General features: G+C 37.5%; 1 protein-coding gene across 9 annotated transcripts in view; it reads right to left on the reverse strand.

Moving 5' to 3' along the window:
• Nucleotides 1-3,789: 3,789 nt before the first annotated feature.
• The window catches only part of TOX (thymocyte selection associated high mobility group box), a 304,338-nt gene continuing 293,059 nt past the window's right edge, over nucleotides 3,790-15,068 (reverse strand). For all 9 annotated transcript variants that reach the window (XM_077492744.1, XM_077492743.1, XM_077492750.1 and 6 more), the window contains 2 exons: nucleotides 9,673-9,824; nucleotides 3,790-4,976 (listed from right to left, as the gene is read on the reverse strand). In XM_077492744.1, the coding sequence (XP_077348870.1) occupies nucleotides 4,940-4,976; nucleotides 9,673-9,824 (189 nt within the window). In that variant the 3' untranslated portion in view covers nucleotides 3,790-4,939. The remainder of the gene's footprint in view (nucleotides 4,977-9,672; nucleotides 9,825-15,068) is intronic.

Here is a 15,068-nt window from a genome sequence, read left to right on the forward strand (position 1 = left end):
GCATTTCACACACGTTTGTGCTCCTCGTCAGGACATATGACATACAGTATCTTCGTCTTTGTAAAGGGGCATGTGCCCAATTAGCTTTGATTATGTCAAAATTTTATTTTGGAGCCATCTTGTAGTGACAGATCACATTGTAGTGATTAAAAAAACAGGGGGAAAGAGGAAAAGGGTTCTGTATAGCAATTTGAATCACCCTGTATACTAGTAACATATCTACACAGGACAAAGGCATGGGTCTAGCTCACTTAGAACAAGTTAAGTAGTGTCATTTTTTAAGTTTTTACTTAAACATAGCCACTTTATTAATATTTCTAACACCAGAGTGGCCTGGTGTTGAACTAGGGCTCAAGGAAAAATTTGAGGCTTAACTCATTATTTAGTCCTTTAGGATGTAAAGTACCTAGCCTGAATATGCAAGATTTTTCTTTCCTATGTGTGTCAAAGTTGCCTCTACGGTTCGTTTAGAGCAAAAATCCTTTAACTTTCAGACCAGTAGATTGCCCACCATGACATTCAATAAAGTATTTTGTTACAGGGGTGTCCCCTTTTTGCTTAATGCTTTTAGGTGTTCACCGAATCTGACCCGGAGCTGGCATTTGATTTTACTTACATAACGTTTTTTGCACGGGCATTCCAAGATATAGAGAACCCATTTTGTAGCACAGTTAATGAACTGTTTGATCTCATATTCATGCAGTCTTTCAAAGTCAGTGAAGACCCTAGAGCTTTCAACATAGCTACACATCTCGCAGTGCCCAATGGGGAGCATTCCTTTCAGCCTGGGTAGGTCCATGAGCCAGTTTATATTTAGTGGATGTATAAACTCTGACTGAACAAGTGCATCATCAAGGTTTCTGGCTCGTCTTGCCCCCATGTGAGGCCTGGAGCCAACAATGGCCATCATACCATCAGAGTGTACCAGTGTATGTCAGTGATCCTGTAGAATCTTGCCAATCTGATCCCATTGTGTACTGTACTGTGTAATGGATCTTACTGGTCCCTCTGATATATCAGTCGCCCTGTCTTGAGTACTTTAGAGGTCAGCCCTAGTTCTTTGCCCAGCAATTTTCCTAGCCCTTCTAAGAGTACGGTGGGAGTAGCCTCTTTCCCTAAAACGTCTGTAGAGTTGATCGGACCCACATCTATAGTCTACCTCAGTGGAACAGTTCCTCTGAAACTTGAGGAACTGTCCCACCAGGATCCCACGGATTAGTGGTTTAGGGTATGGCTGTCTGCAGAGAGGAGGGTATTGCTGCCATCTTCTTCCTGTATGTTTTGGTTACCAATTTGCCCATCTCCAACCTGATGGACAGGTCAAGGAAAGAGATCTTGTGGGGGCCTATCACATATGGTATTGTGGCTGAGTTCCTCCATAAATTCCGTCAGTTCTATCCTGGATCCCTCCCAGACCATCAGAACGTCATCGATGTACCTCAGCCAGGTATTACATGTTTGTTATTTTTTATTTTTTTATTAGACTTTAATATCACTTTAAGTTTACCTCCAGGAAACAACTGTGAAAGTGGTAAATTAAATAATTTTGGGCTTCCTGCAAGCTTGAACAGGTCTGGCCCTAATCCAGTGACCTCTTTCATCAACAAGATGTTTTTTCCTGGTCAAAAAATGCTCACTGTGAGTTATGTTTTTTTTTAATTTCTCTCAGTAAGTTCTAGAGACTATTCTTTGTGGTTGGAACAGTCAATCAGTGACTCACACAAAGCTACAGCAAATAGGGGGAAACAAAAGGGATGGTGGTAGGACCCAGTTTGAGCTCACACTGGCTAATAGGTAATGATGTTAAATGTGCAAGGTAGGAAGGGGGTTAGAACAAATGCACTTTATTTCACAAAAGTTTTATTGAGTTTTTGATTTGTAAAACAACAGGTGAAAGTGTAAATCATATGCATACAATTACACTTGGTCAGGTTAAAAGAAAAGGAGGGATACAAAGTAGAGAAAGTAAAGAACAAAATGTAACCTGAAGGTCATTACAGCTTGTGATAACTCCTCATGCTTATCGGTGTAGCCAAAGTTGGGAAATATACACCCATGCAAGGAATTCATCTTGAGTAGATCATATAACAATTATGCGTGGAGGGGAGGGAGAATATGTTTGTTAGAGTACCCCTCCAGGGATTGTACAGTAGAACAGTGGCACTTTAATTACACAAAAATGTGGGTGACTTTACATTTAAAAGGTTAGCTAGTAAATTTTAAAAATGACTTAAATTAAACACACTTTTATAGAATTTAGAATCAAAGAAAAGTGCAGTGCTCCAACACTACAAGCACTCCCCTCGTATACTGCAATCAGGTGCTGGCTTGGAGTCCATCATTCCTCTATGATTAAGCCCATTGGATGAAGCCTGTCATAGGAGTGATCCTGGGGGTAGGACCAAGTGCTGAAGCTTGTTAGCTGAATTACATTTTGCCTGAGAAGTCATCATCAGTGTGCAGCTTTTCCTTTCAATTATATTACCGATGAATATGCTTATGTTAGTAAACTGTTCAGATCTTAAAACATTTATAGCCCTGATAGAGCTGATATTAGAACATTGACTGAATATCTGACCAACACCAGTATGCAACATATACCGAATTAGGTAAATACTCTTTCTGTCCTTTTTTTAATACTTCTGTCCATAGATATTGAGAGAGATTATTCATTTTTGTAGCCAAGACCGCAATATAGAACATTTTCTGTATACAATGTAATTAAATGCAGGATACACATTGGAGCTGATCTTTATGTTATTTCAAGTTAAGGAAAACAACTGCTTTGCCTGAATATAAACATACTGTTATAAAACAGCAAACACAACTACAAAATAAAGGTAATACATAAAGGAAATGTTGTAACAGGGGACAAAAAAGCCCATAGTAATCTGAATGAGGAACCCCTTGTTTAAGCCCTGGTTCACACTGATGCACTGTGGGAAAGGCACAAGATTCACTGTGTTCTCCACATCATATTTCACTGCATAGCAATTGCGCTGTATCCATGCGATCTGCTGCTGGTGTCAATGTTAGATTAACAACACCCCAAAAGAGATCACAAAATGCATTGCGATTGCCAGAATTGCATTGCATGGGCATGAACACTCATCTGATGCAATTCCGGTGCAGAAAAAAAGAGACATGCACCATTTTGGTGTAGATGTGGTGTGATTTGAGCCATACAAATCCATGGCTCAAATAGCACCACACAGACATCGCATGCAATGTGCACATCACATGTGATGTGCGATTCCTGTGTGAATCACATGCGGTGTTCTGCATGTACTAGTGTGAATTTATGCTAAATGCCTATGACTATATTCCTTCTATAATACAATTATCTGTGAGCATTTTAAAGGCCTAGGATTTATTTTGAAAGATTTGGTTTGTGCTTCTCCTCCATTTGGCTTTCACTTAAAAAGACAATCTGACTGATATGTGGCCTAAGGGAATTCTCCCATTTGTCAAAAGACCTTTCATATTCATGTTAAATACAGCACAAGTAGGGCATTTTCCCTGCCTCACAGTCCTTTCACTAGATCTGACATGTGATCATAGGAGCTTATAAGAACAATTTATCACAACCTCTTGCCAAATTGCACAGCCAAAACCTGATTAAAAACTAGAGGCAAAATTATATCTTTTCAATGCTGTTTACTCCTGGGTCTTATATGATTTTACTGCACTGTATAAATATAAAGAGTTCCTATATTGTCAATTATAGCAGCATATACATTACTCAGACTTAAATTACAGCTCAAGCAAATATGAAAAAATAGTAAAAAGAAAGTTGTTGATCGCTTTTATTTATAGTAGTTTAAAAACGCAAATTTGGTTTTATTTCATGTCACAGTAGAAAGGAAATGTATTCACATGGATTGTGAAACAATATATTTCTTTTCCAGCAAAAAAGTGAAAACATCAAAGAAACATATTTAAAAAGCTAAGAAAATTACTTACAAACACCTAGATTTATTATTTCATAAATAGGCGCAACAGGCTCCATTAATAATAAAAAAAATTAAAAAAACAAAAACAAAATAAAATAAAAAGATTAAATACAGACACAGTATGGAGAAACAATAACACATCGCCAGATATCAAGGTTATAATTTAGCGGTTCCCAATCTGTTTCTGCATCTAGTAAAATAACATGTAAGCATTTGGCAGTCTTTATACATATAGGGACATAATAACATTTACTAACAAATACACAATAAGTGATACAAAAAGCCATTTTAATGTGGTACAAAATAAATGTTTTGCTTTCAGTAGAGCCCACTGTAGAGTTAGCCAATTTTTTAATTTCTTGAGAAGGAATTTTTCCTCTGAGATATTTTTGAAAATATAGACATATTAAGCAATAAAAAAAGAAGCAAAAATATGAATGTCTGCCAATTCTAACCATATTTTTTCCCAAAATTTACCACCTGGAATGTACGATTTTGAAATTTTGTAATTTAGCAACAATAACATCCACATTTTATACTCTAGGAGAAGGGACACTCATGCTATGTACATCCTTGCTATGAGTGCTACATCAAGCCTTTAAGAAAGTCTTTTGTAGATTTTTTTTATAAATGACCTTTGTGAAAATCATTGTGATCTCCATGAGTTTTTAGTCGAGATGACAGTTGCTAAGGCAGCTTACTAGTTCAGCACTTCACAGCAAAACCGATATATTTGAAGAGTCCAGATTTCCTTAGTAATCGTCTTTCAGTAAAGGGAAAGTAATGTTACATAAAGAAGTTTCAAAAGAGAAGCAAGACTATTTTTCCCAGAGTGGATGGTCCACAAATGCAAATGTCCTAAGTGCTTAGCAACTTGAATTTTTCTAATAAACTGCAGATCTGCCTTGGTCACGAAATGCAATCCTTGACAAAGGTTGTCCCTGCATTCTTCCTCTGAAAGAAATTCATTTTCTTGGCTTGTGTTTTCAAGTTAGGTACAGTGCCTTGTCTCTTTGCATGTTCCTAGAAAAAGAAAAACAAAAAATTAAATCTTGAACAACTAGATGCAACCTTTTTTGTCTGGTAGGTGGAAACAGACAATTGTGAGCTTTATGTATATGTTATATCTGAATGATAAATTACAAAATGATAAGAAATATGAACTTAAAGTGTATGTATAGCTAAAACTTTTTTGTTTTGGATAGAATAGGGAAGAGTTAAAACCCTCTATGTTTATTTTTTTTTACATCTATGTCTCGTCAGGTAGATATACCATTACTACCTGTTATGAAGACTCAACAGAAAATGAGAGGAAATATCCATACATGCCTAATCACCCCTCATAGACGGTTGTCATTGGAACAGGTATCCCCATTAAAAAAACTCACCCTCACCTCTTGATCTGGTAACAGCTCTAAAACTATGGATTTTCTGTCACTTTCCAACTCAGTAACAGGCCACAAGGGCAAATAAATGGGATTGGGGTGACAGGCAGCAATAAAACAAGGCAGAGTTTTATTCTTTGCCTATACTATAAAAAAAATTTTGGGTTATATACAAACTTTAATTGAAACCTATCTGACTCTTCAACTTCATCAGCTGAAGTCAATGACCTTTAACAAGTATGTAGATAGAGACTTATGACTTTACTTTGATTTTCCTGATATGTAGACTTTTTCATGGGTCAATGACTGTGAAGATATTTAACCCAATTGGTCAGTATAATACCTAGCCAAATAGCTTTTTCAGAAAAAGGACAGCAATGGTACCCGCCAAGGTTTATTTTAAGACCATATTGTGATGTAACTGTGGGGTTAATGTACTAAAACTGAAGTGTGCAACATCTAGCGCAGCTCTGCATGGTAACCAAGCAGCTTCTAACTTCCGCTTATTCAGTTAAGCTGTAGAAAAACTGGAAGCTGATTGGTTTCAGTGCAGAGCTAACAATAAACCAAAACCAGAAGTGACAAAACCCTCATTGCATCTGGTTTATGATGTCAGAGGGGGAGGAACACCAGAAGTGCCTTTCACTCTATCTAGTATATCTGGTAATGGGCTCTGCAGTGGGATGGGACAGTCTGGTACAGGTAACTTTTTTTATCACTTTTACTTTGTAGGGAATTGCTGGCTAAAGAAAATATATCAGGATCACGGCTGATTCTGGTACTGGTATCACCACTCCAGTCCAAGGATGTACAGGTAGGTAGTTAAGCAACAATACTAGCAAAAAAAGCAGCACTAACAGTTGCAATATCAGATACAATAACACCAATTAAATCTTAACTCTTGGCAAACAGCTACACAAGAGGTAAAATGCATATATGAAAACTGTTTTTCATGCCAAAGGATTTATATTTCTGCTCATCCAAATCTGATATTAATGCAGCTTTTGCAGGATATGCCTGTCTTGTAGCTCAGAAGACCAGACATTAATGCAGTTCAGAAATGCTAACAGATCTTTCCTATCCCCCAGCCTGTGACCGATCAGTAATAGGAGAAGTAGAAGACTGATTAACTTATTTTTCTGCCACTCTGATCCTATCAGTATGTCCTTTGTTGAGACATGAGTGCTGCAGCACAACTGATTCTTATGCTTCTCCCTTCCCCAGTCTGAGCCCTGCTGTATAGGAGATTACGAGAGGCTGATGCCAAACCAAATGTAGGTACTGCTTGCATTTAAAAAATATATTTAAAGCAAAGCTAAACCCACCAACTGTTTCCCAACAAGTTACATTCAAGGCATGCCAAGTATGATAACTGTCACAGTTGCTTTTACTCTCACACATACTGTCAAGCCAATAAATGGCTTGTATCATAACTGATCACATGTGCAGCATCATGGCAATTGCAGATCAAACAGAGGCTAAGATGGAAGCTTCCTTGGCTGTAAAGGATAGGAGAGTTTAGTTCCACTTTAATAAAGTATTAATTAATGCAGGACTACATTAATTGCTGTATTTTATATCTGTCTGTAGTTCAGCTTTAATGACTGTTTAACAGAAGCAAGTCTATCTACCAGAAAAGTAGATAACTTTGTGTGGCATTTTAAATAGTTAAATGATTGGCACCTTTTTAAAATTGTAAGAAATAATTGCATTCCAAGTTTGCGGTGCTTCTGTAATTTGTAATTAAACTCACCTGTTTCAATTAACAGGTGCTGACAATATAGAAATCACACCGGTAACCAGTTAAAATGATGAAAAATTGACTCAGCCTTTCTGTTGTGTGTCTCTGTATGCCAGACAGAGCATGGTGAAGAAAATGACCAGCAAAGAACTGTCTGATGATTTGAGAACAAAAATTGTGGAAAAACATGGACAATCTCCAGGTTCCAAGTCCATCTCCAGAAATCTTAATATTCCTGTGTCCACTGTGCACACCATTGTCAAGAAGTTTACAGGCCATGGCACTGTAGCTAATCTCCCTGGACGTGGACGAAAGAGAAGATTTGTTCAAAGATTGCAACAACGGATCGTTCGAATGGTGGTTAAAGAATCTCAATCAACTTTCAGATAAATTCAAGCTGATCTACAGGTGCAGGGTACGCCTGTATAAGCTCGTACTATACATCACCACCTGTATTAAAAGAGACGCTATGGTAGGAGACCCAGGAGGACCCTACTGCTGACACAAAAAAAGACAGATTTTAGTTTTCCAAAATGTATGTATCTGAGGAAGCCAAAATCCTTTTGGGAGAATGTGCTGTGGACAGACGAAACAAAATTGCATCTTTTTGGTAAAGCCCATCATCCTACTGTTTTCAGAAAAATAAATGAGGCCTTTAAAGAAAAGAATACAGACCCTACAGTCAAACATGGTGGAGATTCACTGCTGTTTCGGGGTTGCTTTGCTGGTTCAGGCACTGGATGTCTTGACCGTGTGCATGGCATTATGAAATCTGAAGACCACCAAAGAATTCTGGGGTGCAATGTATGGCCCAGTGTCAGAAAGTTGGGTCTCTGTCAGAAATCATGGGTCTTACAGCAGGACAATGACCCAAAGCACACATCAAAAAGCACACAGAAATGGTTTAAGACAAAGCACTGGAGAGTACTGAACTGGTCGGCAATGAGTCCAGATCAAAACCTGTAGAGAGATCTCAAAACAGCAGTTGGAAAAAGAAACCCTTCCAATCTGAGAGACATGAAGCAGTTGGCGAAAGAAAGGTGGTCCAAAATTCCAGTAGAGAGGTGTAAGAAACTCATTGATAGTTACAGTAAGCGATAGATTTCAGTTATTTTTTCTAAGGGCTGTGCTACCAAATATTAAATTGAGGGTTCCAATAATTTTGTCTAGTTCATTTTTTTGTGTGAAGTTTTGTGTGGGATTTGGCTTTTTGTTTCTCCACTTTTTTGTGTCATACCAATACAAACAAAATAAATAAATATGAGAATTCCTAAACATTTGTAATTGCAACCATTTTCAGGAAGGTGCATTAGCTGACAGAAATGCAGGGGTGCCAATATTTTTGGCCATCAATGCATGCAGTAATTCTCATTTCAGTTTTTTATTTGTTGTAGTAAATAACCACTTGGTAAAGTAAGACACTTATAAAAAATGCAAAGTGCAATGAAACTGTATTGTAAATATTCAAAAGCAGGGACTTTGCCATCAAAGTCTGATCGGTGAAATAAAAGTGTGGGTCATTTGTCGCAACTGGGTTTCCTCATAAAGATTAAGGCCTCTTTTACACATTTCACACATCTGTTGACAGATGAAAAAGGGACATCAATGCATCTCTATGTCAAAAACAGATGTAAATGGATGATCATTCATTTACATCGGTTTACATCCGCTTCTGTCAACGTCTGTGTTTTTGGAACAGATCAAAGCCCTATTTTTCATCCGTTAAAAGAATGGATCGGATGAAAAATAGTCAGTTTTTTCATTAAAAAATTGCTCCGTGACTCAAGTGGTTAATAACTTTAGCTAGCGGATGTAAGAAACTGATGTAAAAACTGATGAAAAACATGTAAACTTCATCTGTTTCTTCTTTGAAAATGTGACTGAACTGATGAAACTAACGGTCTACGTGTGAAAAGGTCCTCAGGCTCCTTACATTCTTAATGTAAGTACTAGTATTTCAGTGAAATTACTGCTTCATACATGAAAGTCTACATTTTTTAGTATAAGTATCCTACAGTTAAAAGTTTCAGTGGAAAAGAAGCATGTAGAGAAAGTACGCATCCTTTACTAAAATTAACAAAGCTTACTCTTTCCTGTTGTTTCCTGTTAATGCTAGGTTTTACTCATCTACTTGAAGTGTATCTAAAGCCAAAACTTTTTTTTTCAGCTTTGGATGGAGTAGTGGTGGATTAGAACCCCTGTCAGGGAGATTCACCCTCTCTATTTTGTCATGGTGACGGTAGACATTTCTTCACTTTGGGGAGATTTCCTTTCACTTTTTGTAGTGTCTACAGGATAGGAATTGAATAGAGCTATCTATCTATCTATCTATCTATCTATCTATCTATCTATCTATCTATCTAGCTATCTATCTATCGTATTAATATTGTTTATATTGTGTCTTTCCTACTATGAAACATTTTTATTTATTATATATTAATTCTATATTTTAATGTATAAAAGGTAAACTGTACCTTTATAAATAAGTTGATCTACAACTAATAACTATGTTCCTAAGGCATGTGAATTAGAGAGTGTTGTCAAACATTAATAACACGAATACAACACTAGAGTGTGCTGGTAGCCTGCTCACCCACTACTGCAGTAGTCATTGTTCCATTCTATGGCCTGTCCTGCAGGATTTCGGCATCCTGAGCGGACGTACTCCATTGCTTGAGTAACAGCCTGGGCCGCTGTAGATGTTGGGTTGATAAGATTCTGGTATTCTGACTGAAGAGTAAATCCCTGAGTGAGAGAAAGAGGAAAAAAAATATTGTATAATTAGCTACAAAGAAAAAAAAATGAATACACCGTGCACAACATAACATGTTCAAGACATAAAAGATTCAATTAAATGTAATTTTACTTTCCACATTATCAATATATTGGCATCAAAATATACAATGCGCAGCAATTATGTCTCTGTATGAAAGAAAAGTTTGCATAGAACATAAACTGGTTTGCATAGAAGAAAAACAAAACGTTTTAAAGAAAAGGAGACAAAACAATCAACACAGCAAATGGAGATATATTCCTCTGAATCTGTGTTTTTCACATGAAACTCAAGGATACATTGCTTGTTAATTTTCAAAATATGCAACAGAATCTTTTTGAAAAGAGATTGGCAGCAGGTGGCTGAGTGTTTTATTAGGCTACACCTATTCATGCATTGTTCTGAAAACCCTTTTTCTTCATTCAATCACAAAAGGACCATCTGCTTCCTTTATACTTACACTTCTTTTTCAACTAACAAAAAAAAAAAGCAAAGCACTATACTAGTTATTTGAATTAATGAGGAACAAATAATAAAACTCCACACTGTGGTGGAAAAAAAATGAATAGCTTGCCTACGGTTTCAAAATAACAATTAATTTTGAATATGTATTTCTGCTGTTCTACTTAATTACTAAATTAGTCCACATAAACTTTAATATATATATATATATATATATATATATAATTTTTTTTTACAGTATATAGTATGTCAAGAGGATATGATAATCAGAAATAGAAATGTATCCATACCTGTCACTGTGTGCACTATTACTATCTAGAAGAAATCTAAGGAAAATCATTCAGTGGCTAGGGAAAGGTTTAATCTGATATTTTAGACACCTCGTGAAATAGCCTACATTGCCATGAACACTCCCTCTCTAATGCCCTGTACACACGGTCGGACTTTCCAATGGAAAATGTGCGATCGGATCGTGTTGTTGGAAAATTCAGTCGTATGTGGGCTCCATCTGAAGTTTTCTGTCGGAATTTTCGACATACAAAGTTTGAGAGCAGGATCTAAAATTTTCCGACAACAAAATATGATCGTTTAAATTCTGATCGTGTGTAGACAATTCCGACAGACAAAGTGTCACGCATGCTCAGAATAAATTAAGAGACCACAGCTATTGGCTACTGGCCCGTTTATAGTCCCGACATACTTGTTGTACGTCACCTCGTTAAAAACGATTGTCTGAAAAAATCCGATGGATTTTGTTGTCGGAATGTCCGACCGTGTGTACAAGGCATTAGGGTTCTTTAAGTGATCAAACTCTAAAGAATGATTGGCATGACTCACTTTTCAGAAGGTGTTTGGCAGATGGTGAGAAGGTTTTAACCCTTAAAAGCCTGTACCGTTATGCCACAACCATGTGTATTGCATGAGGCATTTGCGATGCGGCCCCATTCACTTGAATGTGATGGAGGGGAAAATGTCTGCCTCAGCACAATATTTGTATACCCCCATACATATGCCTATGCAGTTTAGGGCGGGCAGTTGGGGGTGGTAAAAATGTGTCTCAGCTGCCTTTTTTTATTCTCCCTCCCAACAGCAAGTTTAAGCAAAGCCTTATAATGTTTTCACTTTTTTTAAAGTATTTATTTGAAGTACAAAAATCTTAGCAATATGTCTTAACATTTAAAAGAAAAAAAACCTTGTTCATATGTTTCATTTCTTATTTAAATGTATTTATATTTATGGGAGCAGCCATATTTGCTCATTACATATGCATGGTTCCTATATTCCACTGCTATACAATGGTGTCTATTCCTTCACACGATGCAAGTCTATGGGTCTTACGAAGAAAATGTGTGTACAACATCACAATGATGTGCCTACAAACCAAACCAAACACTACATGCAAACATGGAAATTAACACATATATGATAGCATATATATGGTTATTTCACTGCCAAATGTGGGTTGCGAAGCAGCACACCCTCTGGTGTCTGAATGTATGCTAAGTGGCATATGTACAATAAAAATGTTCTTATCTCAGTTTTTTTTTTGTGGGGGGGGGGATCTGTCTTACATCTTAGCAATTATGCATTTGCAATCCATGCAAGAAGTTATTACTGAAAGGTGTGTGTGAAAATCATAGAAGGTAAAGTATCCATAGTGCATGCTTTGTGGTGGGTAACAATGTCTTACAGGATAGGCGAATAATACATTTTAGCCCTCGTTCACATTGAATGCCATTTTGAAATCATGCAACTTCACCTGAAAGTGCACAATTTCACAGCTGTATGTCAGTGTGACCTCAGGTGTGACTTTGAACACATCTGGGCGGCTTCATGCACAGATGTCTATGCAAGTTGCACCCGAAATTGTCAAAAGTAGTGCAGGAACTATTTTTTGAAACCGATGCATCACTGCAAAGTCGGCATCACGCTGATTTGAACAGTGCCGTTGCTGACAATAGGGTGCAACGTTTCATGTGATTTGACCTGTTAAATCGCATAGGTCTCTCCAATGTGAACGAGGGCTTAAATTCAAACTTTTATGATAGCCCTTAGCATAAAATTATGTAAAGGTGACTAAATCCAACCTTAGATATAAAGTCTCTCTCTATGTCTGTCTATCTAATGTGATACTGTTAGGGACTGTAACTAGCCTTAGAATTAGAGTACTGTGTGATTGTTCAGCTAAAAGAATAGTCATTAATGGGCAAGTATTTCTGTAGGTATGAGCAATTTGAGCTGACAACTTTCAACAACATAATAGTTCCTTACTACTATGACCCATTATTAGACAGAAATCATCCTACAACTCCAATTTATTAATTAAAGTGGAACCTTGAAAAAAAATGCTTAGCATGCACAGTTTTGCTAGAAGGGCTAGAAAAGACTTTGTATGACTCTTCTGCGGAAAAAAATCATATTGCTCTTTTCTGGAAGATCTCTTTTACCAATGCTGCCTGCAGAACATGCACAGTGCACTGTACACTCCTAGCATCTGTAAGAGGCTGAAAGATTCAAATTAAAATCCCTAGTAGATCAGGCATATAGAGATAAGTTCATCAATCCAGGAGAATATCAATTCTTGCATTAGGAACTTTATAAACATCCATATTTCTATCACCTGCCGAAGGTGCACAAGGATCCTATTTGTCCACCTGGGAGGCCAATCATTGTGGCAATAGATAGCATTATGAGCGGTCTGTCCCAATATGTAGATAGCTTTTTGCAACCTATAGTTCAGTCCCTACCATCTTATGTCTGCAATGCCTCCCATCTGTTGGATTCCCTGTCGCACTACACATGGGAGATCTCCTACACTTGGCTCTCTCGCAATGTCACTTCCTTGTACACATCAATCAATGAATCAATGAAGTTAGACTGATGGCATTAGGGCATTAGGGCATTTGTTTAGCACAGGAACCTAACCTACATAACCTACAGGCCCAGTTCATCTTGGATTGTACACAATTCTGCTTGGAGCACTACTTTAAGCATCTTGGGGGTTACTATCTCCAGGTGCATGGCACTGCCATGGGTGAATCTTTTGCATCTTGTTATGCCAATCTCTCCATAGGCTGGTGGGAGGAGTCATGCATCTGGAGAAGTAACCCTTTGTGTCTCAGATTGTCTTCTATGGAAGGGATGGTCCTCCCTCTTCCATTTCCCCTTTTGTCCAGTACTGTAACAACAATAACATGGGAATATTGTTTACTCATGTACATGATACTCAATCTCTTGTTTTTGGACCTCAAATTATCCCATGTGGAGGGCCGGATTGTATCTAACACACATCTTAAGCCCTCAGTGAGAAATTCGTATCTCCATTTCAGGAGCTGCCACCACCCTAAATTCTAGCAGAATATCCCAAAGTGCCAATTTTGTAGACTGAGAAAGAACTGCACACTAGACAGTGACTACAAGGCACAAGGGCAACTTAAAAAAAAAAATTATGGACAAAGGATATGACTCTGACGTAGTTCATAAAGCCTTTTTGGCGTGCCAAGCCTCCATCACCAATCAACGAATCGGGGCAAGCCGACAACATCTGTTACTATGTCAGAGGTCAAGTTCATTACCCAGTATCAAAATCAATACAAAAAAGATGGAACACATCATTAGACGTCACTGGGATATTTTTTACAGGACCCGAAATGAAAGTTGGCAGCTCAAATTGCTCATACCTACAGAAATACTTGCCCATTAATGACTATTCTTTTAGCTGAACAATCACACAGTACTCTAATTCTAAGGCTAGTTAGCTCTGGTTTTTCCTGAGAGACCAAGGGTCATATATCGCAAAGCTAGAAGTGTGAAAAATATGGTAGCCCCAAGTAGGATTCTTCACTCCACTGCTTCAGTCAGAACACTAACCACCTTTTGCAATCTGATGGGTATGTTTCATTGTGAAAAAAAATAAAAAATCAGATGTAAAATGTGCCCGTTTGTCTAGCTCCGCCGGAAGAATTTAAAAAGATAATTCAGGTAAAAGCTAACATATCAAGCAATTCTACAGTTGCACAACAGAATTTGTTATATACTATATTGTTTGATTTGTCCCTGTGGCCTTCTATATGTAGGCTGCACTATTTGGACAGCAAGGGCCCGATTCGGCCAATGTTGGAGACTTATTGACAACAGATCAGATGAACATAGCATTTCTAGCATTTTTAGGCACTTCCTTCATGTCCATCATACATCCACTGAAGGGTTAAAAATATGGGTGTTGGAATCTATCCCTCCTTGTTACTCCTGGGCCGAAAGGTTTCAGAGGTTATGCTGTAGGGAAACCTACTGGATTTTTACCTAGAATTCTCCGGCGCCTGGGGGTTTGAACGAGGAAATAGAAATCAACACAATTCTATGATACCTAGAACCTAGATACCAACTCGTAAATAACAGTATGTCTCCTCTTCTTTTGTTCTATTTTTTTTACTGCCCCCTTCTTCCTTTACCGCCCCTCCTTTTTTTTAACCAACCCCCCTTTATTTGTTCTTATTTATAAATTTAGTCTGTGTATATATATCCATTGCCCTTTAGATATACTGATAGGAATTATTACCTGTATACTATCATAGATGTGTTACTATGCAGCCATACTATCCTGCTTATTTTCCTTTATTATATTTTATATACTTTTTAGCTTGTTGCCCACTGTGCTATAGGTACACTTGTGCCATGCTATGACAGCTATACATGTTGGAGATTGGATTATAAAAGCCTGTTTTTTTGTTTTTTGTTTTATTCCATCCAGACAG

Source organism: Lithobates pipiens, unplaced genomic scaffold (assembly GCF_037356315.1).
Source record: "Lithobates pipiens isolate NorthernLeopardFrog02 unplaced genomic scaffold, aLitPip1_a1.2 Scaffold_19, whole genome shotgun sequence".
Taxonomy (NCBI): domain Eukaryota; kingdom Metazoa; phylum Chordata; class Amphibia; order Anura; family Ranidae; genus Lithobates; species Lithobates pipiens.